This window comes from Notolepis coatsorum (assembly GCF_963971535.1).
Source record: "Notolepis coatsorum genome assembly, chromosome: 2".
NCBI classification, from domain to species: Eukaryota; Metazoa; Chordata; class Actinopteri; order Aulopiformes; family Paralepididae; genus Notolepis; species Notolepis coatsorum.
Window position 1 is genome coordinate 38,078,186 of NC_140166.1, and position 24,556 is coordinate 38,102,741.

Consider the following 24,556-nt stretch of genomic DNA (forward strand, 5'->3'; position numbering starts at 1 on the left):
AGTAGGGATGCATTGATGCCACTCTTTATCATTTTGAGCACTTTAAGAATTGCCTGATCAGGATAGTGTTGCTGTCTGAACTTTTCAGAAATTCAGAAAAACAGCCTGATTTTCAGATTGACATCCATGTATTTTTAAAGTCATACATTGGATTTGCAATGTGCTTCATAGGTCCTAGGATCAGGGAACTGGCTCACATGCTAGAGAATCATGTAAACATTCATTCCCATAAAAAAAAAATTAAGAAATATGAAAATTGCTTCAACTTCTGATATATTACACAGGGATCTTTACCAATCACCTGTTTTAGCTTGTTATTGGAATCTGTGCATCCATCCCTAGTAATATATCCCTCCACGGTGGTTAATACAGGGTTCGCACAAGCTCCTTGAAGTGTTTAAAGTGCTTGATCTTTGACAAAGAAAAGTCAAGGCCTTGAAAACAGCCAATTTTTTAACAAGGTGCTTAAACAGTAATTGAAATTCAAATCAACCATTCGCATTGAAAGTTTTGTTCATCCATGATAAAATTGTTCTGCATCAAGAATTTTATTTTATTTTAAGTGTATGCTAATTGTGGGAAATTGGTTTTTAAGCCATAAATATTGAATCCAAATATTTTTCTATAAAAAACAGCATTTAAATGCCCTTTTAAAATGAAAAATAGTGCTTAGGAAAGTACTTGAAAGTCCTTGAATTTCATTTTGCAATGTCTGTGGTAACCCTGTTAATACTGCCCTGCATACTAACTTGTTCACTTTGTTTCCAGCTTCTCTTGTCATTTCCTCCACCACCGGGGGAGGTCTGTGTGTGGACACACTGCACACTTCATGTTGCGTGAATGGCCTCTGACTTTCTTACAGAGGCATTGAACAACATATTCAAATGTGTATTGTTTTTCCAGACGCTCCTGAAACCGATGTCAATTGGAATCTACAATGTTAATGAGAGGGAGGGAGGTGGATTTGTAAAGTGCCAAGACTCCGATTTAGACGCCCTCATTGTAAGAAGTGACATTTCCCAGGAGCAAGGCTGCCACAATGCCACACGGGTCTTAAAGGATGGTAGACCCCCATGCATTCACACAGCGTTGACCCCAATGGCCCCACACTGAAATCAGCTGCCTCATTCTGGATACTCACTCTCTCTCTCCAAAAGCAGAATTGAGATGTATTCGTCAGGACACTGACACTCTCAAGATATGAATTTCAAATAGCATCTCATTTTCACTTAGAAATCACAACCAACAGCCAGGTGCAGAATACATGTGTGTGCTAAAAATAACTATACACACATTCACACACACACGTGACGTGACGTGTGTGTGCATGCCCATATGCACACAACTTCTTGAGGTTAGGCAATTGTGCCAAAGTGCACAATTTTCTCATGTCACTGGCTAACCAGTGTATTCTACTGTACCAGTCACCCTTTCACCACCAACTACACTATGCATGCATTTAAGTGAATAATTATAGCATAGAGAGATCTGGTGGATCACCCCGTGAGCTCTCCAGAACAGGATAAAGGTGTAACACAAACATTCTCTATATTGCCATATTCATACTGTCTTTTGACTTTACAGCCCTTACCTTTTACCCCTACAGACCTTACCCTACAGACGTTTTACCCTAGTGGACCTTTGATCTGGCGACTAGTGTCATAGGCTTAAACAACAGCTACGAACCAGAGTCCAGTCTCCCCCGAGTTAATAATTGTCTGTGCACGAGCATTGTTTCAAAAGGTTCAGACCCACCCGGCTTTTCCCCCAGAAACACCATGCCGCCGAGGCAGGGTGTACCGGCATGCGTGCTGCTGCTGCTACTGTGCATCACAGGCAACGCAAACGGTGGCAACATCCTGGTGTGGTTCACCGAGGGCAGCCACTGGATCAACCTGAAGCCGGTGCTGGCCACGCTGGTCGACAGGGGACACCGGGTCACCGTGCTGGTTCCCAGCGCCTCCATGTTCATGGACACCAACGAGCCGTCCCACTTCCACTACGAGCCCTTTAACGTGTCCATCTCCAAGGAGGACATGGAGGAGTACGTCGAGGAGTGGTTTCACTTCGGCATCTACGAGATGGGCCGCCTGAACCTGCTCCAGATCCACGTCCGGTTCTTGGAGCTGATGAAGAGGGACATGGTGTTCAGCATGCACTACATGGACGGGGTGCTGAAGTCGGACGTCGTCATGGGGAGGCTGAGGGAGGCCAAGTATGACCTGTTGCTGTCTGACCCCATCTTCCCTGGCAGTGACATGGTGGCGGAGTTACTGGACATTCCCCTGGTCTACACGCTGCGCTTCTCCATCGCCCACACCTGGGAGAGGCTGTGCGGGCAACTCCCTGCTCCACCCTCCTATGTCCCGGGTATCATGGTCAAACTGACCGACAGAATGAGCTTCACAGAAAGAGTGTGGAACTTTTTATTCTATACCTCTCAGGATCTGATATTTTACCATTTGTGGCAAGTAATGGATACGTACTACACTGAGATTAGAGGTGAGCAGCTCAGTCGTTTGGGACATGGCACTTCAAATGAGTATAGTATTGGGGTAGGAAGGGTCAGTTACAATGGAATGTCCATGTCTTCATTGTTAGGTTACTTTGGATGAATCAATGTGGCCTTAAATTATACAATTCAAATGATCGCGAATTTCACGCCCCCTTTTAGCCAATTGGCATGAACCCACACACCTTCAAACACACGTACACACACTTGACCTCCATGCAAAATCTAAGCCTCCTAGGGCAAAACCTGTGGCCACTAGAGAGTAGAGCATTTTTGTGACCCAGCCGACCAACCAGCCAACCAGCTGAAAATCAAAGAGAGAACCCTCAAATGTTGATGTCACCTGGATGTCACATGTGGGGCTGCTAATGGTACATACTAGACAATAATAATAATAATAATAATAATAATAATAATACACTTTATTTGCATAGCACCTTTCATACAAGACGTGCAGCTCTAAATGCTTCACAGCAGTAAAAAAAGACATAGGCATAACATTTGCACATAATTGGCAGATCAAGAGCAATGCATAAAGTGCAGACATAAAAGTACTGTAGGTATAAAATCTGCACAACATTTGCATAAAATAGACAGCAGCAAAATAGACAAAATAAAAATAATCCATAGAATCACAGAATTCTTCATATTAGGATTTAACATCAGGCCTCTTTGTTTACGGTTTGATTGTCACTGATAAACATAAAATAGACATACAATCATGAAATTGAACATATTCAGTGAAAACAATCCCCCTTGTAGGAATCCACATTTATCCACAGCAGTATTTGAGATGTTTAGTGTGAGAGCCACAGGTCTTTCTCATATACTCCACAGCAGTATGTTAGATGTTTAGTGTGAGAGCCACAGGTCTTTCTCATATACTCCACAGCAGTATTTTAGATTAATGTATCTTCTCAATGATTCTATGTTATAGCTATATGATCTTTCTCTAATGTATAGTGGAATAGCTTACTCTGCTCGTTGTGTTTCCCGTTAAAGTAACAGTTCATTCAAATGTGGTCCTTTGGAAATCACGTGGAGGCGGAGACAGCGCGGCAGGTGTAAACAGTCTGACCGTTGTTTTATTGGAATATCCAACAGCTTAAATTATCTGGTTCACAGCATCAATTATTTTCTATCTCTAATCAGCTTTTCCCGGAGGGCTTCTTAGTGGCGTCTCTTATTCTCGAACTGTGGTGGGGTGGATTCTCCATCTCTGCTTCTCCGTTCTCTCTGCGTGTCGGTGTCTCCGTGTCTCTGTCTCCTCCATCATTCAACCTGTAGGTTTTATAGAGAAGAGAGAATCCCCCCCCACCCTGGCCCCATCCAGTGCCGTCACCCCAGAGAGCCTGCTTTTCTATTGGCTAGAAGGTCTCCCCTCTAAGTGAGTCATTTGGGTCTTGCGAAACAGCGTTACAAGGTGACCTTACAGAGGGGACAGGAACTAGTCTTCTCTTAGAATGATCTACCCAAGTGTCCCTGAATGCGACCCTCATACCGATTGAAATAATGGCCTGTTTGAACTGCTTAGCTAAAGTAAACAGAACTCTGGTGCTGGCCTTCAGGCCTGACTTAAAGTTAAGTATTGGGCCCTCCATCCCACTTTGTTGTGTGGGGAAAGAGGTTTCATCCTGTGGTCTCAGTACATCTGTATGAAACGATCACCCTTCCTTTGAACTGTGGGGCTGTGTAGTCATAAAATCTCTTCTAAACCTTACACAAACACGTTTTTCTGCTGGTCTCAGTTTATTTGAAGGCTATCCACATTTGTCCTTCCCTGACCTGTATTCAGTGTTTCCCCTCCGTACATCTCAAGGTAGCTTTTGGCCATCTGTCACCATTTAGACTGAGGCCAGTTAACAGCCTTCTTGTTGACTCAAATGTATGGTTAACCTAACAGGTGATTTGGCATGGCTGTGAGTCTCTATTTTTTCTAAGAGAAAATAACCTAGTTCTTTGCTATTTCATATATGTGCATAATTTCTATTGTTTAATTTACAGGTTTTATTTAGATAAATATACGACAATCCACCCTTAGTGGGTTTCATAACCCACTATATAGCACCAATATGTTCTAAATTAAACATGTTAAACCATAATTATCATTTTTGCTAATATTTTCAAAAAATTCAAAAAATCCAAAATTTACACAAATCGAACTACCAAACCCATTTCCGTCTGTACAGTTACAAAATCATCATTCACTCTTTCCGTTGGCTTCTTCCCCAGTCACACACAATATCAGTTATTACTATGACTTTAGACTAAGAAAGCTGTTCCTGTTTTTACAAGGAAACACTCTTTCAATAACAGCTTTTTTGTTTAGACTATTTTATCCATGTTTACTTAGCTTCAATGTGTCTGTTTTGTGTAATTGACTCTGCAAGAAAAGATTAATACATCCTACCCAAAAGATTAACACTCTAAACTTCTAGGGAGATTCAAACAAGCAAACATAAATCATCTCTTCTCCTTGAAAAGACCACTGAGGCCTCAATTATTCTTCGCTTTCATCCCTGTCAGTTATCCCTGTTTAAACCTCCTGAGGTCTTTACGGCTACCTCGTTTTGGCTGTTTTCTTCTTGTTGTATTTTGTGCTAACCACAGCCTCTTCTTTGTTGTATGCAGTTTTTGGTACTGCTCCGATTTTCCACAGAAGGAAACGATTTTCCCTCTGTCCTTTTTTGCATTTTGGATTGTTATTTACAAACACACAATGGATTGGAAGGTCTCATTTTCGCACAGATACATTTTTACTGTTCTGTATTTGACAACACTCTTTTTTCCAAATTCGTTATCTATATATTCCACAGCTTCAATTGTTAATATTCAATCAAATCACCTTTGTCTCATTCATTTTTGTGCTGTACTATCTTACTAGATCAAATAGCTCAAGTTCAACACAATCACCACTCCACCCTTGAAAGTGGAATAACCACTTATTACACTATCAATACCTTGTTCCCAGACAGCCTCCTCGGTCCGGACAGCCAGCTCTAGACGAGGCCAACCACCAACAGAACCTATGTGCATGGTAACAAACCACAGTCCCTTTAAACACACATCCCACACACTCCGCCAGCCTTCAACAAGCCGGTGCAGAGTCTCCCATAAGCCAATTATCAATTTCACACGTCTGCACCCTACTTGTAAACTATTTGGCCAATGGTGACCAAAATCCACAGAGCTTACCTATAAACAGAGAAACACGTTCGCCCAACACTTACCAAACCCAAAAAAGTTACACAACTCCCCAGATACTACTCCTGGACTCTCAATGAGCGGAAAACTAAATCATGAACCAGCTCCCGTCCACCCTTAGTTTCCAGCCCATTATATTAGACATCCCTACCAGTCCCGCTGTGTCACCACCACCCGCTATCCCTGACCGGCGAGAGATCCCTCCCAGCCAGTCAGTTCCTAAAAAAATAGAGTGTCAAACAAAAAAAATAAAATTGCAAACAAACATAAACAAAAATTCGTGAGTGCCTTCATGCAACACACCCATCAACAGAACTAAACTATCAGCCAGAGGCATAAATACCCCCGCATAACCACTAAGAAATAAAAATTAAAAATGAAAAAGAAATGAAGTAAAGATTTTTTTTTTTTTTTTTTTTTTTTTTTTAAAGTCTCCTTGACCACCCTTGGATCAAGTATGTATAATCACTACTAAAATAGTCCTTTGTTATTAACTCTGTTTAATATTATGTCTAATATCAACTGTTTAACCCTTCTCTGACACCGTCTGGTTCAGAGTTCACATGACCACAAGAGCCATTGCGGTGACCATTTTTCTCTCTCTCTCCAATCTGTGCAGCCGGGCCAGGCCGTACAGGTGGGAGATACCAAAAATCGTCCACCATACCCTTCTCCCTTACGTTTTCCTCACTGCCACAGCAAGAGTTGATCAGACACACTGTAGCAAAAAGGAAAACCCATGATTGGTCTATTAATTAACTGTTAGTACGATTGGCTCATGCATCTGTCAGTCATTTCATCTCTCCCTGTTAGTTGCACATCCATCTTAGTCGCTTCCACTCATAATCTAATGTACCAACGCTTCTATATATTTTTTATTCTATTTTTATTCCAATCAGTCCTTTTTCCCATTTTAACTTATTTATAACTCTATTTTCCCGAGCACTATTAGCTTCGCTTGTGCATTCCTGCCTCGTTCTTATTCAACCTATGGCCTTTGCAGACACACCCTCTTTACACCTCTTCTGAAAATGTCCCAACATTCCACATGTCCAGCAACTCTGTTTTCTGATGGACTCTTGCTGTCTATTGGACTCTTGCTGAGCCCGCCACCCTTTGCCACATGATCGAGCGAGATGGCCGATTTCTCCACATTTCCAGCACTCAGTTGATGCCGGCCATCCAAGCGGTCCCCCTCTTTGTCGTCCATTCCCTCCTTGGGGCTGCCAGTTCTGTTGTCTGGATGAGAGAGGGACATACCTGTTCTTCCCAGCCGCCGCACCTTGGGCCTTTTGTTGTTGGGAGGGGCCTGGAAACTCACCCCCCCTGCGGCTGTCATCATTCCCTCGCTGCTCCGCTCCCTGTTCAGGTAACAGGGCAGGTGACTTCTCTTGTTCACTGAGTCCTTGTTCTGCAGTACGAAACATGATTTCCAAAATTACATCACTCATGATCACAGTCTGTTTCGCCAGCTCTTGTTCTAGCACCTCCCTCTCGCGTGTGACTTGGTCAACCGCCAGCTGCTTCTCCACCAGTTTTCTACGGACTGTCTCATGTCTTTCGGACGCTTCCGTGAATGCTCTTTGTCTTTCTGGAGAGAGGCACGTCATCCTCTCTACCTCCACCCTTGCCCCCGCTGTCTGGCTCCTCGTCACTGGCCCACGCCTCTCATCCTGGCTTTGGTCTCGAGGGACGACTGGACTGGGCTGTGGAAACTGTTTGTGTACATTTCCATACCTGCTATCGGTCCCTGTTTCAGCCGTACGGCCAGAGTGGACTTCGTGGGACGGCTGTAACAACGCCGCTCGCTTCCGTCGCTTTCTTTGTTCCTCGGTTAAATCGTAGTCTCCAGCAATGGACACTCCAGTGTGGCTCGGTTCTGGTTGGAGTAAAACCGTTGTCTCTGGTTCTCTCTCCTGTAAGACCTCCTGTATTGGAATCAAAGTCATTATTTCCAGTCCCTCTGTTATACTGGTCACCTGAGGAAATTCCATCACATCCCACTCAATCAGATTAACTTCAGATATCAATCTTTCTACGGGAGTGTCTGCAAAGGTTGTCAGCCTATTGCTATTGTCGGCATTACTTCTTTTCATCGCTCTTCGTGCTCTCTTTTTCTGTTTTTTATTTTTGTTTCACAATCAATAACGGCCTCCTTTTTTATACTTAAATACAAGGTTTTGTAAAGGCCTGAATCTCTTTGGCCATGGCTTCTTCACTTCTATTGTGATATTTCCAGTCATTGACATAGACAGATTGTCTACTTTTGCTATTGTTATTGCTTCTAAACCTTCAGTTGTTTCTATCAATGTTCCACTAAGGTGAACTTCCTGTGTACCCGACATTCTCACCACTTCCAAACACACCTGCAATCACCGTTTGGAAGAACAAGTTTCTCTGTGTCCAAACCTATTTTTCGCTACTTGAGTTAAAATTCACCCACACTATCAGATTTATACCGGTGCAGACAGGGATTGACAATTTTCTTATCATTCATACTATACCAAGGCTCATATAGCCGTTTCCCCAATTGGTATTGAAATCGTCAGAGCCCCAGTCCTCGCCGAGCCTGTGCAGAAAGAAAGCAAAAACATACACTTAATACAGTGGCATTTCCCTTGTCATTTCCTCAATATTTATGCATTGGAAATGTCGGGCATTCCTATACTAATTCTTCTAGAGAGATTCGGTGTGATCTACTTGAATATAACGATACGGCTTTACTTGTTTTTGTCCGTTTGTCCAACCGGAAACTGGAGGTTCCAATCCTTTTTGTGTTCCTTTCACCTTTGGTTCTCTGGGGAACATAATCATTAAGTTCCACACAACCTATCAATTCTAACAAATGGTAAACTTGGTTAGCCCTCTGTTCCAATTTCTTTTTGCCTTGTTGAAATTGTCATAATTTATACTTTAAATGACTGCTCCGCGTATTAACTATGTATAAATATAATATTAACTTCCCTACTTGCTTTCTACTATGAAAATCAAAAACTATACTTCTTCCTACATTTCTCACCACATTTACATCTCACGCCTTCATCACATTCTTCATACAACATCATTCTACATTATTTTTCCACACATACCCCCTCACACCACCAAAAAAACTTTTTGGTGGCGTCACTGCTTCCAACCACTATCACGGGAAAAAATTAATCTTTAGCAACTTAGGTCACTAAACCCCTGACCGTTACATAGCCCAGTTGTCCACGTTATTAAATTCATGAACCCCAGTACTATACCTACCGCAACATTTCCCATGATCCCTGAATCCACAGGGACCCGTCATTTCACAGCCCAAAGCATCTTCCCTCAGTTTCGAACCTGAATGAAAACACCCCAAGCCCCCTTCCAAGGAATATCACAACTCGTCCAACCATCACCTGTACCGGCACCTATTTTACATACATAACAGCTACGTAGTTTAAAACAACCACCCAACCAATAACACACAACAAGACGCAAAGCCAACCCTGCCTCCAAGGACCCCAACCGAAGGGGGACACTAGGGGACTGGCACCTTCCCTAAAATGAAAAACAAAAAACACGCCACAACCGTCTCTAACCAAAACCAACCTAATGCAAAACCCATCTCCCTTATAACAAATGCTCCAACTCCTTGCCCCCAGCCCAAACACACACACCACACTCAAGAGGGCCAGTCTGGGGGTTGGAGGGACCCCAACTAGAAACGGTCCGTAACGTACCCACAAACCATTTGAAGGCAAGGCATCGAGGGGGGCGCACATGGAGAAATGAAGGGAGGGAGAGAAGGAGAGACACAGGGAGAAATACAAGGAGAGACATAGGGGGGGAGAGACATACATACGGAAGAGGAGTTCCCAAACGACCATGAATATTAACTTATCCTTCCGTAAAGTAAACACTATTTTAATACAACCACTGCCTCAAGCCCACCATAAGGGCAACCTAACTCGAATACTCTAACTAACTGCATGTCATGTACGTCCTGATGAACCGAAAATGGGGGACCCTGATGTAAACAAGACGAAAGTCTCTCCCTGGTCTGCATCCCCTTAACAATCGTGTGTATTGAGCCGTACTGTATTGCACCCATTCTGATAAAGTTCTCAATCAACCAATCAATCAACAGAGTCCATCTGGGAGAGAGGGATAGACAGAGGGAAGGGGAGATACCGGGAGGGAGGGAGAGCGGGAGGAAGACAGGGAGGGAGAGAGGGAGGACAGATGAAGGGAGGGGGGGCACAGACAGATGAAGGGAGGGGGGGAGCTATGACGGGAGGGGGGGCACAGACAGATGAAGGGAGGGGGGGAGCCATGACGGGAGGGGGGGCACAGAGAGGGAAGGAGGGGGGGATGCTATGAAGGGAGATTTATTTATTTTCTTTCTATTTCCAGAATCAACCAGCAGACTTCACCGTATAGCCTGGTCCAGTTAACCCACAGCTTAATACAACTAATGGTCTTTGCATGGAGTTCCTAAAAGCCACCACTATACCCCAAGGGACGGAGGGAGGGAGAAGGGAATGGGGGAGGGAGGGATGCAGGGAGAGAGGGAGGGAGGGAGAGAGAGGGGGAGAGAGGGAAAGAAAAAGAGAGACGGCGAGACGAAGGGAGGAGGGGGGGACGGGGGGAGGGAGAAGGCAGGCCGAAACCCCACCTGTTCAAAAAGGCCTTCGACTGTCGGCCTCCTATCTTAACTTTATCGCCCTCGTTTTTTAAATCCTCCGTTTATTCTATGTTTCTAATTTACCATGTTCTATTTCTCCCCTATAACTGTTTTAAACCTGTAGCGTAGCACTCTGGGATCCCATCGAACAAAAAGCGCATCACAAATCCAATCCATTATTATCACTATCATGTGTGGCTGCCGTCCTGGCGGACATCTGTGCTCTACTAAGTGCACCCTTCTAGTCCAGCGAGAGCGCTGACGCTCCATATTTGAGCAGGGTTGCCGTCCGTCAACACAAGTTGGAACCCTGGAGGAAGCGATATAAGGAAACAAATTGCCAATAACTGTGAAGTTATCTTCGAACCCGTATCAGGAAATAAGCCTCCACACATCTGGTTAAATTAAATGCGAAAAAAGACCTCATGTGCGTCTCATGTTACAAACTTGTCCTCGTGAGCAGAGCGCAGCACAACTACATCTAAAGGTGCATTGTTTGCAAACATTAGAACGGACACGTGACTCATACGCACACAGGAACGGGAGAGAGGGAGGGAGGGAGAAAGGGAGGGAGAGAGGGCGGCAGGGAGGGAGGGAGAGAGGGACGGAGGGAGGGAGGGAGGGAAAGAGAGGAGAGGGAGGGAGGGAGGGAGGGAGAGAGAGGAGAGGGAGGGAGGGAGGGAGGGAGGGAGGGAGGGAGGGAGGGAGGGAGGGAGGGAGGGAGGGAGGGAGGGAGGGAGGGAGGGAAAAGAGTACTATATCCACATGGGGGGGCACACACTATGGTATAGAGGGAGATGATATCTCATCTCTACAGTGGGGCGGGGGGGGGGGGGGCACACACCATAGAAGAATGTGGTACCCACTATGATAGTGCAGGATGGATGGAAGGGGGGAGGGGAAGGGGGCACACCCTATAGGGAAGGCTACAGTGGGGAGGGGGGCCCTGATGAAACTTCTAGTATCCTCTCATATACCGTACCATTTCAGCCATAAAAAAGGGAAAAAAGGAGGGAGGGAGTGGAAATGGGAGGGAGGGATGGAGGAAGAAAAGGAGGTGAGGGAGGGAGAGAGAGAGAGAGGAGAGGAGAGGAGAAGGAGGGAGGGAGAGAGAGAGAGAGAGAGGAGGGAGGGAGGGAGAGAGAGAGAGAGAGAGAGAGAGAGAGAGAGAGAGAGAGAGAGAGAGAGAGAGAGAGAGAGAGAGAGAGAGAGAGAGAGAGAGAGAGAGAGAGAGAGAGAGAGAGAGAGAGGGAGGGAGGGAGGGAGGGAGGGAGTGAGGTGAGGGAGGGGGTATGGGAGGGAGGGGGGGCGAGGGAGGGAGAGAGAGGGAGGGAGGGATGGAGGAAAGGAGGGGGGCAACCTAGGGAGAGAGGGCCAAGCAACAGCAGAGGTGTATCCATTTCAAAGACAACACCGCCCCCTGCTGTCTCTATTCGCACATCAACCCCATTGCCCCACAGTGCGTCATCACGCAGCCACTCCTCCCATGACGTCAGCCGACGTGCTCACACAACATGAACCCCAATTCCCAGAATTCCCTGTACCGAATCGTAGTCCGGCATTAAGGATGGCTTCCCGCGAGACGTCGCCACAGGCTTACGTCACGTTTACACACACAAGGTCCCGCTGCCAGCCAAAATAGCATCACGCGATATTCCCCGAGACTCCCAGCATGCAACATTGTTAGCACAGGTAGCTTTAGCATGTTAGCATAGTAAGCTTAGCATTTTTAGCATAGTTAGCTGTCCACTGCTAACACCATTAGCTTAATACTGTTAGCCCCATTAGCTTAGCTCAATGTTGCTATCGCTCGATCAGCCTAGCACGGCTAGTTAGCTTAGCCTAGCCCCTTACAATAGCGTTTCCTATACGGCCCACTACCCTGTTGATTTGAGCGGCACAACACATCGCGACGTTTTGCACAACCCAGTCATACTTTATAACATAATTTTAACTTTATTAAGCATTCGTTTATAAACCTTACAGTATCATTTTCTCGTTTGCCCGCCCGTCCGGCCCCGGCCGGCTCCGTATTTTAAATCTAACGCTCCCGATCCAGCCCCGTATTTCAAATCTAACGCACCCCCTCTAGGCCCCCACCAAGCAGATGCTCTTAGCGACGTCATCAGTGGTGGCCGCGATCTGCCATTAAATCATTGAAGCAGAAGAAGAACCCTGCTTTCTTTGATCTTTACCACATTAAACCACGACCTTATTACCACTGATTCAAAAAATTCCAAAGTACGTGACACATCCTTTTGGTTCCATCTCACTCGCCATTCACTCAATTCATTCGATATCGCAACGCAGCGTCCATACGGTATGTACGACGTTCTCGCGTGACAGTGTTATGGTGTCCCCGCGGCCGTTTCCGTCCCTAGAGTTATCATAAGGATATAAAAAATACTGGCATCCACTTCATAAGTCATAACCTCTAGCAGACTCATTCACACACATTCTCTCTCATCCGCACAGTTACACTCATACTCCCATTCAGCAACATAATCATTCTCAGCACTGGTTAACCTTATATATCATGTAGCACCATGGATGAAGCTATAAGTTCCGTCATCTCAACACATCAGTCGTACTAAACATTATTAGCCCCAAGCATTCCCCGTTAGCTTGCAACGTAGCTTAGCATGTATTAGCCCTGCTTTGTATAGCAGTAGCTTCCCGGGTATAAAACGGCTTTATTCCGTATACTGCAGCAATATAGTAATCCGCAACGTTTAGCGTTATGATGACGTACGTTTGATCATAGCTACGATACCATGCATGTGTCATCCTATTTCATCTAAACAACATATATACATTGTTACATACCAAAGTCCTTATATAATGCCTCATCGCTTCTAAGTGCAGTTTTTTAGTTCGAACATAAGCGCAGTTCTTTATAACCCCCCAGTGCACAAGTGCTAATTTTTCCGAGGTTTAAGAGGACTACCTTACGCGCTCCAGATCTCTTGTTCCGTAAGAATTAAACGGATTCGTACGACGTCGATTTGTCTTTAGCACGTCGATTTGTCTCCCCTTCATTTCATTAGTGCCGATACGGCTGTGCGCTCAATCGTTTAACCCGATCGCGCCAATCCCCTTCATTTCATTAGTGCCGATACGGCTGTGCGCTCAATCGTTTAACTCGATCGCGCCAATCCCCTTAATTTCATTAGTGCCGATACGGCTGTGCGCTCAATCGTTTAACTCGATCGCGCCAATCCCCTTAATTTCATTAGTGCCGATACGGCTGTGCGCTCAATCGTTTAACTCGATCGCGCCAATCCCCTTAATTTCATTAGTGCCGATACGGCTGTGCGCTCAATCGTTTAACTCGATCGCGCCAATCCCCTTCATTTCATTAGTGCCGATACGGCTGTGCGCTCAATCGTTTAACTCGATCGCGCCAATGCAACCATTCCCTACCCCTGTTCGAAATCTGCCCAAACAAACCCTGACAATACAGACACATCTTCAACTCACCGTTTGACCTCTGCTGGTTGTTGTTGCTCGAGGATGGTGTAGTCAGGCGTCGTTGCTCTGCTCTGAGAGTTTTTGAAGTTCTGTTGTGTCCTTGTCCTGGGTTCCGTCCGGATGTACAGACCGGCAGTCACGGCGCCAGATTAATGTATCTTCTCAATGATTCTATGTTATAGCTATATGATCTTTCTCTAATGTATAGTGGAATAGCTTACTCTGCTCGTTGTGTTTCCCGTTAAAGTAACAGTTCATTCAAATGTGGTCCTTTGGAAATCACGTGGAGGCGGAGACAGCGCAGCAGGTGTAAACAGTCTGACCGTTGTTTTATTGGAATATCCAACAGCTTAAATTATCTGGTTCACAGCATCAATTATTTTCTATCTCTAATCAGCTTTTCCCGGAGGGCTTCTTAGTGGCGTCTCTTATTCTCGAACTGTGGTGGGGTGGATTCTCCATCTCTGCTTCTCCGTTCTCTCTGCGTGTCGGTGTCTCCGTGTCTCTGTCTCCTCCATCATTCAACCTGTAGGTTTTATAGAGAAGAGAGAATCCCCCCCCCACCCTGGCCCCATCCAGTGCCGTCACCCCAGAGAGCCTGCTTTTCTATTGGCTAGAAGGTCTCCCCTCTAAGTGAGTAATTTGGGTCTTGCGAAACAGCGTTATAAGGTGACCTTACAGAGGGGACAGGAACTAGTCTTCTCTTAGAATGATCTACCCAAGTGTCCCTGAATGCGACCCTCATACCGATTGAAATAATGGCCTGTTTGAACTGCTTAGCTAAAGTAAACAGAACTCTGGTGCTGGCCTTCAGGCCTGACTTAAAGTTAAGTATTGGGCCCTCCATCCCACTTTGTTGTGTGGGGAAAGAGGTTTCATCCTGTGGTCTCAGTACATCTGTATGAAACGATCACCCTTCCTTTGAACTGTGGGGCTGTGTAGTCATAAAATCTCTTCTAAACCTTACACAAACACGTTTTTCTGCTGGTCTCAGTTTATTTGAAGGCTATCCACATTTGTCCTTCCCTGACCTGTATTCAGTGTTTCCCCTCCGTACATCTCAAGGTAGCTTTTGGCCATCTGTCACCATTTAGACTGAGGCCAGTTAACAGCCTTCTTGTTGACTCAAATGTATGGTTAACCTAACAGGTGATTTGGCATGGCTGTGAGTCTCTATTTTTTCTAAGAGAAAATAACCTAGTTCTTTGCTATTTCATATATGTGCATAATTTCTATTGTTTAATTTACAGGTTTTATTTAGATAAATATACGACAAGATGTTTAGTGTGAGAGCCACAGGTCTTTCTCATATACTCCACAGCAGTATGTTAGATGTTTAGTGTGAGAGCCACAGGTCTTTCTCATATACTCCACAGCAGTATTTTAGATGTTTAGTGTGAGAGCCACAGGTCTTTCTCATATACTCCACAGCAGTATTTGAGATGTTTAGTGTGAGAGCCACAGGTCTTTCTCACAATACTTCACAGCAGTATTGTAACTGAGGGGTACAATTCCCTGACTGTATTGATAAGTATGGTATCATTAAACCACTACCGCTTTATGTACTTTAATTACTGGCCATACAGTACACGATATATGAATATGATGAACACTTCCCACAATGAAATCGGTTCCAGTCAAAGGTATTAATCAAGTATTTAATGGAGCAAAAGGTACATAGGATACTTTACATTATTCTTTGAATGCACTTGTAAGGCAAAGGAGTATGCGTAGGCAAATCAATAACGAATGTCCATTCTCTGGTTACGCAGGAGGTAATTATACAACCTGAATCTTAGGGAATTATATCTATGGTACACTAGTAATATAGCGGAGATACTGGAAGGGGTTCCCACTGGTTGTAAGCCAGCAGGGGGGGTAGAAGATCTGTCGGTAGTAGGACGTCTGGTCAACGATGACTAGGGAGACTTCAGGTACAGAAGCCGGTGCAGTAGCCTCTTGATCCACAGACGAATACAGCTTGGTTCTCTTGTAGACTGTAGCTCCACAGGGAAGAAAGCTAGTCGGCCTCAGGCTCTCTGGGCGCCGACTCGACTTGACTCCTCTCGAGGTAAATCCAACACGTGCAGGCGTCGGCGATTATCCGCTCCATAAATCACAGGACCAAAGCAAATATATTCCAGCCGCAAAGGGCTATGTAGTCGTCGGGTAGATTAATCCAGTGTACATGTCCATACGGCTCTCGTCTAGGTCTCCTCGGGTGAAAGCGCCATGCGGTCGGCCCAGCCTGGATAAGAACTCTAGCTAATACGAGAAAGCGTTGGAGATGCTGGTCACTGTAGAATTCTAACCGCACAATACACTATACACAAATAGACTATTAAAGACTTAATAGAAATATGTCGCACTCGACGGTATAGCGCCAAACTCTGACAATTCAGTTATTAATTCGCACGCGGTCTCGATGCTCTATTCTGAGGCCAAACAGGCCATACTTCACCGCACGTTGTATCGTGGGTGAGGCTTCAACTTATCGGTAACATACTAAATGGACGAAGGGTACGGAGGTAAGGGGCTAAGGGGCTTCTACATTCACCTGCGCCGTATTTATACGCACGGTGAACAAACTAGTTCCACTCTCATTTCTGTCGCGTATCCCTGGGCAAGGCCGGGCATGTCCAGACGCATCTTGACGGTGACTTTGAACCTGGCTCCGGAGGCCGGTCCCTGGCGCCGGTGGACCGCTGTCCAATAGGAGAATGAACCATTATGGTCTGGGCTAAAGGGATATTCCGTGTATATGTACAAGGAATATACAGGGGATATCAAACGATATACAAATACTATGCAATATATATCAATAAATAAATATATATATTCGGTTTAATCTGATCCTTTGTAACAAGTATGTTAGATGTTTAGTGTGTTTATTTGAGATGTTTAGTGTGAGAGCCACAGGTCTTGCTCACCTTTTCCCCTGCATCTCTACAGATGGGGTCTTGCTTTCACTTGCTCTCGTGGTTAGTGAGTAGTTTAAAGCAGACAGTTCTTAATTACATTACAGAACAGTTCTGAATTACTTTACAAAACACAGCAATAAGTAGGCTATGTCTATTTAAAGTTTCATTCGTTTTAAGGCACAGTAAATAATAACAAAGCCCAGAGCAGTACTTCGCTCTTGATACTTTGAATTTAAAAATAGTTTCACAATTACAGTTCTGAATTACTTTACAGAACATTTCTGAATTACTTGACAGAACAGTTCTGAATTACTTTACAGAACAGTTCTGAATTACTTTACCGAACAACAAGTTTCAGTTCCAAGGTAAATTATAGAACAATTACAGTTCTGAATTACTTTACAGAACATTTCTGAATTACTTTACATAACAGTTCTGAATTACTTTACAGAATAATCGTTGGCCTCACCAGGCCCCCTTTTTTCGGGGGGTCCTGGCCCTCAGGTTGTCCTAGGGCTGGGACCTCCTCCGCGCTCCGCTGCTACAGCCTTGCCACAGGGTTGGGTTCTTGACCTTCGACCCCGTGATATTGGGGTCTGTGACGGAGGTGTTTTTGCTTCCCGTCCGTTCCCTGGTGGCATGTGGGATGCGTGCCTGATTGGTCGCGGGTCCTTCTGAGTGAAGGTAAGTCCCACGGTCTGCTCACCCTGTGCGTTTTGAGGTGCTAAACCCTCTTTGCACAGTCGGATCCGATTCCCTCCTGTCCTCCACTAGGGGGGTCCAGGGGGCTCGGGTCCTCCCCAGTTCTGATGGTTGTGGGGGGCCTCAGCGGGTACATCTGTCGAGCTTCCGCTCTGCTCCTGTGTTCCACTAAGGGCAGTGCGTAAGCTATACGATCTATAACGTAAGGTTATCCTATAACCCTAGTTATATGAGTATAGCGAGCGCTCTGACTCACTGAGGACCCCGTGGTCTTCGCCTTCGGTGGTGAAAGACTTGGGAAGGAGCTGATGGTGTGGCCACGACCCCGCTTATATAGAGGAGCGGATGTGGGTGTGGCCAGGCGGATGGGTGTGTGCATGTGGAGACAATTATTCATTATTAGAGTGGATAAAGAGATAGTTCCACTAAGAGCAGAGCGCTCGCTATACTCATATAACTAGGGTTATAGGATAACCTTACGTTCTTACACCTACTGTACATTCTGGTTCAAACCTGTAATACTAGAATATAAACCTCATTTGGGTGAAATAACTTCTGTGGTACTGCCATCCTGTCCAGTGTCATTCATTCTGTCCCAGATTTTACATATACAGTAAGTGACATCACAAATCCAATGTTTCTCTCTGATTTATAGCTTTATGATAAAGTGGTGCGTGTTAACAAATACTGAACTGGGGCCACAGGAATAACGTGAATTCTTAACCCTTTCACTACCACATTACAGGTTAACCTTTCACTACCACTACATAAGGTTAACGCTTTCACTACCACACTACAGAAGGTTAACCTTTCACTACCACTACAGAACCTTCTGTACTGGTTGTGAAAGGGTTAACCATTTGTCTTGTGGCAGTGAAAGGGTTAACCTTCTGTATTGTCGCAGTGAAAGGGTTAACCCTTTGGTAGTGTGGTAGTAAAAGGATTTACTGTGGATTAGGTTTGAGCATTTATTTCAAGGACTTGTACAGACTGGAACGTGGTCCTGTTGACTTTGCATTAGCTGTGGGTATTCAGTATGAAGTATTCAGTATTCAGCATGAATTCTGCTGAGAAAAGACTCCAATCAACATCATCATTGGAAATAGAGCCCTCCCATTGATAGACCTACTTCATGTTTGCTCCTGTTTTTCTTGGAGACAGGCAAACCCACGTCTGCTTGTGAGATGATGGGTACAGCAGACATGTGGCTGATCAGGAGCTACTGGGACTTTGACTTCCCACGTCCTTTCCTCCCGAATTTCAAGTTCATTGGTGGGATCCACTGCAGGCCTGCCCAGCCCCTGCCAGAGGTATGAGTTCAACAGTACACTCACTTTTTTACACTGCTAAAATTTGCACATCACACATTTGGGGAACTGTACATAGCCATTTTGTTATTAAAATTGTATATAGTATAATATCTACATCCTGATCTGCACTGCACTTTTTAGAACTGTACAGTATATAGTAATCTTTATTTTAGTCATCTTTTTATTTTTTCCATGTCATCTTTTTATTATTTTTTTTAGGTTTATCTTTTTTTATTGGAAGAATTAGTACATATTTATACATTTCAGTTATCCAAATTATACAACTTCCATTTCCTTCCCCATTCCTATCCCCTAATCCCACCCCATCCCACCCAGTGAGGGCGACGACAAACATACATGTAAAAATAAGAAATAAAATAAAAATAAAAAATAAAGAAATTTAAATAATTAAACATAAGTACAGATGTGGCAGACAAAGCTACGCAAAAAGAAATGAAGTAAAATTAAAAGAAAACAAAAGAGAAAAAAAAATATATATATATATATAAATAGGAAAGACCGTAATAATAGTATATAATATAAGTAATGCTCTCCATTTTAGTAGCGTGATTTCCAGATGGTAAAACAAATACAATGGAAAGTAAGTTTAACACCCTTAGCAGACCACCACAATGCCATCTCCCCAGCCATACGTGGGCTAGCAGTGTCAGGAAGGTAGATAGGGGGAGGAGGGGGGTCATGGGGTCCCAAGTTTGGAAGGAGTCATATGGGTTTTGAAATGAGATAGGAAGGGCTGCCATGTTTTGTGGAAGGTATCTGTGTGGCCTTGTGTTGTAAATCTGATTTTCTCTATATGTATAAGAGACATGACATCCCTCATCCAGTGTAAGTGTGAAGGGGGAGTGGCTGCCTTCCAGTTGAATAGGATGAGGCGTCTGGCAATGAGTGAGGCAAAGGCCATGGCATTGGATTGCCCAATAGATATTGCAGCGTTCTCCGGTGTCAGACCAAATAATGCAATAAGATGGCATGGGTCAATATTCATAAAAAATATGTCTGAATAAGATTTAAAAATGGAAGTCCAAAAAGGGGCCAGTACTGGACAATGCCAAAACATATGAATAAGTGAGCCAGGGGCTTGGTGGCACCGGTCGCATGTGGGATCCATGCCAGGATTTATCTTCGCCAGTCTAGTCTTTGACCAATATAGACGGTGGAGGAGCTTGAACTGTATCATCTTTTTATTCTATGCAAATTTGTTTGCATTTTTTATTATTGGAAGCTGCTATGTTCGAGGGACCACTCTTCTTGCTGTAAAGTACTGCAATAAGTGACAATAAAGGAATCTGAATCATTCTGTGTTCAATTATAACTCTGAGGTTGGACATTCTGACTTCCTACTAGGAAAAATCACGAACTCTGGTACGATTTCTCAACCCCCAGTTCAAGCCATAGCATCATTAGACGTCATTTCAACATCGACATTATATTTGGTGAGATATGAAGATTGTATTCTTGATTTCTTTAAACACAGATAGGTTGGACATGACGCGTTTCCCACTTCCAACCATAAACGAATGCAGCATCAACACTAACACACAAGCATGTTCCTCCTCAAAGGGGAACGCCACACATCAGATCAGGGTCAGGGTCGTGATGTCACTGAGTCTGAGATGTCAAGTCATGAAATACACAAACAAATGAGTAAATAAAACGGAATAAATAAAGTCAGAGCCCCGTCCCAATAAATCCCTGATTGGACAGATTTCTTTAGAGTGAGTGGTGTGTTTACAAATAATAATAATAATAATTCATTACATTTATATGGCGCTTTTCTAGACACTCAAAGCACTACCCACAATGTAGGGTGGAAATTGCCTCCTTCACCACCACTGGTAGCAGCTGGTAAAACTTTGACGATTTATGGAATGACCGTTGTTATGTGTCCAAAGCCCGAAATAAAAAATAACTGAACTGGTAGCACCCAACCTTGGGCTACGCAGGCTCAATGGCTGCCATACACTGGCACCAGGCACACATCACACTACACAATGGCTGAACGGCTCAGGAGACAGGGATTGATATCAGCCAATTAAGGGGAAGGGATGATTAGGTGGCCTTGATGGCAGAGTCCCTGATTGGGAATTTGGCCAGGAACGTAGGGGAAACCCCTACTCTTTGCGATAGGCGTCCTGGGTTCTTTAATGACGAGATTCAGTCAAATACTGACTGAACTATCCTGGAGCACAAGAAGAATATATTTGAATTCTTAAAATTAGCAATAATATTCTATATTGTGTATGAAGACAGGCCGGCTTGGGATACCTTGCCAAACGGTATGGGAAATGATTTGTTTAAGGTTCTCTATTCTATTAGGCTATAGAGGAGTTTGTGCAGAGTTCTGGAGATGCTGGCATCGTGGTCTTTACCCTGGGATCCATGTTGAATAACATGAGCGCAGAGAGGGCCAACACGATCGCCTCAGCACTGGCTCAGATCCCACAGAAGGTAGGACACAACCCTTCCCACACCATCTTGAAATTACTTGAAAGACTACCTCAAGAATTAGCTTGAACGGCAGTTCAAAGACACGTTTTGGGCACTACTCATCTGAGCTATTTGGCTTGTTTGGGCACTACTTAGCCAGGCTTGAAGGTTCTACTAGCTTGGTTAAAATGTCACTAGCCCAGAATGTAATGTTTTTTTTTTATCAAAAGAAAGGCCAATGGTAATTGATTGATTGACATTTTTATCAACAGATTGCAGAATGGGTACAATACAGTACGGCTCAATACACACAATTGTTAAGGGGATGCAGACCAGAGAAATACTTTCATCTTGTTTACATCAGGGTCCCCCATTTTCAATTCATAATGACATTTATGACATACACAACATACAGTACTGTTACATTTATGACATACAAGATATACAAATATACAGTACTGTTTAACAGAGATCCTAACAGAAACTATATATTCGAGGGGGAGTAAACTGTACATTCGGAGGGGGTTGGACATTTACGGGGGCCAGTTTCGTAGGTGCTCTTTGAGGGCGGTTTTTGATGGGTGGGTAGGGATTCACATTATTTTACGGCTGTGGGTAGGGTGTTCCACAATGACCATTCTGATATCCTGCTAATGAAAATAAAGTAAGATTTAAAAAAATATGTAATTTCTAAATAGTTCATTAGCTAATGAAGTCACATGCTGTGTATTGTGTGTATAAGTGATCTCCATTGTTACCAGGTTCTGTGGAGGTTCAGTGGAGAGAAACCAGAGACCCTGGGAGCCAACACCAGAGTCTACGACTGGCTCCCTCAAAATGATCTGCTGGGTACACAAACGCTTCCGCCAGACCACTTAATCCTGATGATTGTCATGCACTTTACCGATACTAATTTCTTGTGCCGTCAGAACAAAGTTGAACAATAATACAGCACTGTTGTTTCATCCGTCTTGGCGCTATACCAGGTCACCCCAAGACCAGAGCCTTCATCACCCACGGTGGGGCAAACGGGATCTATGAAGCCATCTACCACGCCGTCCCCATGGTGGGGATCCCCATGTTCCTCGACCAGCCGCACAACATGGTCCACATGAAGGCCAAGGGAGCTGCGCTCATCGTGGACTTCAACTCCATGGACACCCAGGGTCTTCTGGACGTGCTCAATGCCGTCATCAACGACTCGTCGTAGGTTTTGTCCCGTAAAGAGTCCGCTGTAGGTCTGTGAGAGATAAGAAGATGGCTGGATGTAGCTTATTTGAGAGATACAAAAAAATCGAAGCACTACTAGAAATGCTTAGGTCGTATTTCTTTAATGATCTATACAAAAAGTTCAATTTCTGTGACGTTTCCCCGTCTAATTCTAGTGTGGAAGTCAACAGAGAAATTATATAGGCGAAACTGAAATTGCACCTTTGCTTTCTGGATACAGGTAGTGATGGGTAGGTGACGACATACATTTTCTTTGAAACTTCAAAGACAGGATGTGAATGTTATCCATGAATCAACCACATGTTCCATACTGTCCTTGAGCATGCTACACTCTAAAATGTCAACATGTCAATATGATGTATTGGTGGGACATCTGTTCTCAGCTTTGTCAGCAACAAAGACGAATGCCTTGTCTCCATTAGCTATGTTCAACCTGGCTGGGGGCACCCATTTAAAAAATCCACACATGTTCTTCCTGTGCCCCAGGACAGTTCAGTCAGTATGTTCTCCCTGTGCCCCAGGACAGTTCAGTCAGTATGTTCTCCCTGTGCCCCAGGACAGTTCAGTCAGTATGTTCTTCCTGTGCCCCAGGACAGTTCAGTCAGTATGTTCTCCCTGTGCCCCAGGACAGTTCAGTCAGTATGTTCTCCCTGTGCCTCAGGACAGTTCAGTCAGTATGTTCTTCCTGTGCCTCAGGACAGTTCAGTCAGTATGTTCTCCCTGTGCCCCAGGACAGTTCAGTATGTTCTCCCTGTGCCCCAGGACAGTTCAGTCAGTATGTTCTCCCTGTGCCCCAGGACAGTTCAGTCAGTATGTTCTTCCTGTGCCTCAGGACAGTTCAGTCAGTATGTTCTCCCTGTGCCCCAGGACAGTTCAGTATGTTCTCCGTGCCTCAGGACAGTTCAGTCAGTATGTTCTCCCTGTGCCCCAGGACAGTTCAGTCAGTATGTTCTTCCTGTGCCCCAGGACAGTTCAGTCAGTATGTTCTCCCTGTGCCCCAGGACAGTTCAGTCAGTATCTTCTCCCTGTGCCTCAGGACAGTTCAGTCAGTATGTTCTCCCTGTGCCCCAGGACAGTTCAGTCAGTATGTTCTTCCTGTGCCTCAGGACAGTTCAGTCAGTATGTTCTCCCTGTGCCCCAGGACAGTTCAGTATGTTCTCCGTGCCTCAGGACAGTTCAGTCAGTATGTTCTCCCTGTGCCCCAGGACAGTTCAGTCAGTATGTTCTCCCTGTGCCCCAGGACAGTTCAGTCAGTGTTTGTGAACATCCACTACTTTCTCCTGAAGCTAGAAATCAGAGATAATTCCAATGTGTGATTTGACTGGGATATAGAATATGGGGAGGCTCCGCCGACAATGAATGGGCCTGTTGACTATTTATTTACACATTCTTTTGTGTACTTCATGACTTTACATCCCAGTGACATCACCGACTGAAGGGGCCTCTCTCTGGTCTCTAGCTTTAAGAGAGTGGTGTACTGTATGTTCACAAATACTGACTGAACCGTCTTGGGGCAAAGGAGGAAGGAGAATGTGAATTCTTAAAAAATGGTGGCATTCTCTTTTAATGATGCTGATTATCACTGGAGAGAACCATTCCACACCCAGGGGGCACGCTTTAGAGTTTCCCCACAGCTTTAAAAGTGCCAATATCTCATAGACTTGAAATTTGAGGAGCTTCCTTTATACAGTAAATAATGTATAAATAAATAAATAATTGTTGGCCTTTTGATAAAAAATATTTCCCGCTTTGATTTGGACAGGTACAAGGAGAGTGCTGTGCGGCTGTCCAGGATCCACCACGACAGGCCCATCAGCCCTATAGACGAGGCTGTGTTCTGGATCGAGTTCACCATGAGGAACAAAGGAGCAAAGCACCTGAGGGTCCAGGCCCACGAGCTCACGTGGTACCAATACCACAGTCTGGACGTTCTGGCCTTCCTCCTGGCCATCGTCCTGCTCATCACCCTGCTCTTCGCCAAGACCTGTACCTTCTGCGTCCGGAAGTGCTGCGGTAGAAAGGGAAAGACAAAGAGCAAGGCGGAGTGACTAGTTCCAAGTCCTGCATACTGAACACTCCTCGTCAAAAGAACCTATTGAACAGA

At 44.6% G+C, this 24,556-nt stretch overlaps 1 protein-coding gene across 1 annotated transcript; it reads left to right on the forward strand.

Annotated features, from left to right (window-relative positions):
• Positions 1–1,778: 1,778 nt before the first annotated feature.
• LOC311223318 (UDP-glucuronosyltransferase 2A1-like) lies at positions 1,779–24,500 on the forward strand (the record flags this gene model as incomplete). Its single annotated transcript, XM_084308110.1, has 6 exons — positions 1,779–2,502; positions 18,626–18,774; positions 21,112–21,243; positions 21,984–22,071; positions 22,209–22,428; positions 24,215–24,500. The coding sequence occupies 6 exons, from the start codon at positions 1,779–1,781 to the stop codon at positions 24,498–24,500; spliced, it is 1,599 nt and encodes a 532-aa protein (XP_084164236.1).
• Positions 24,501–24,556: the final 56 nt, after the last annotated feature.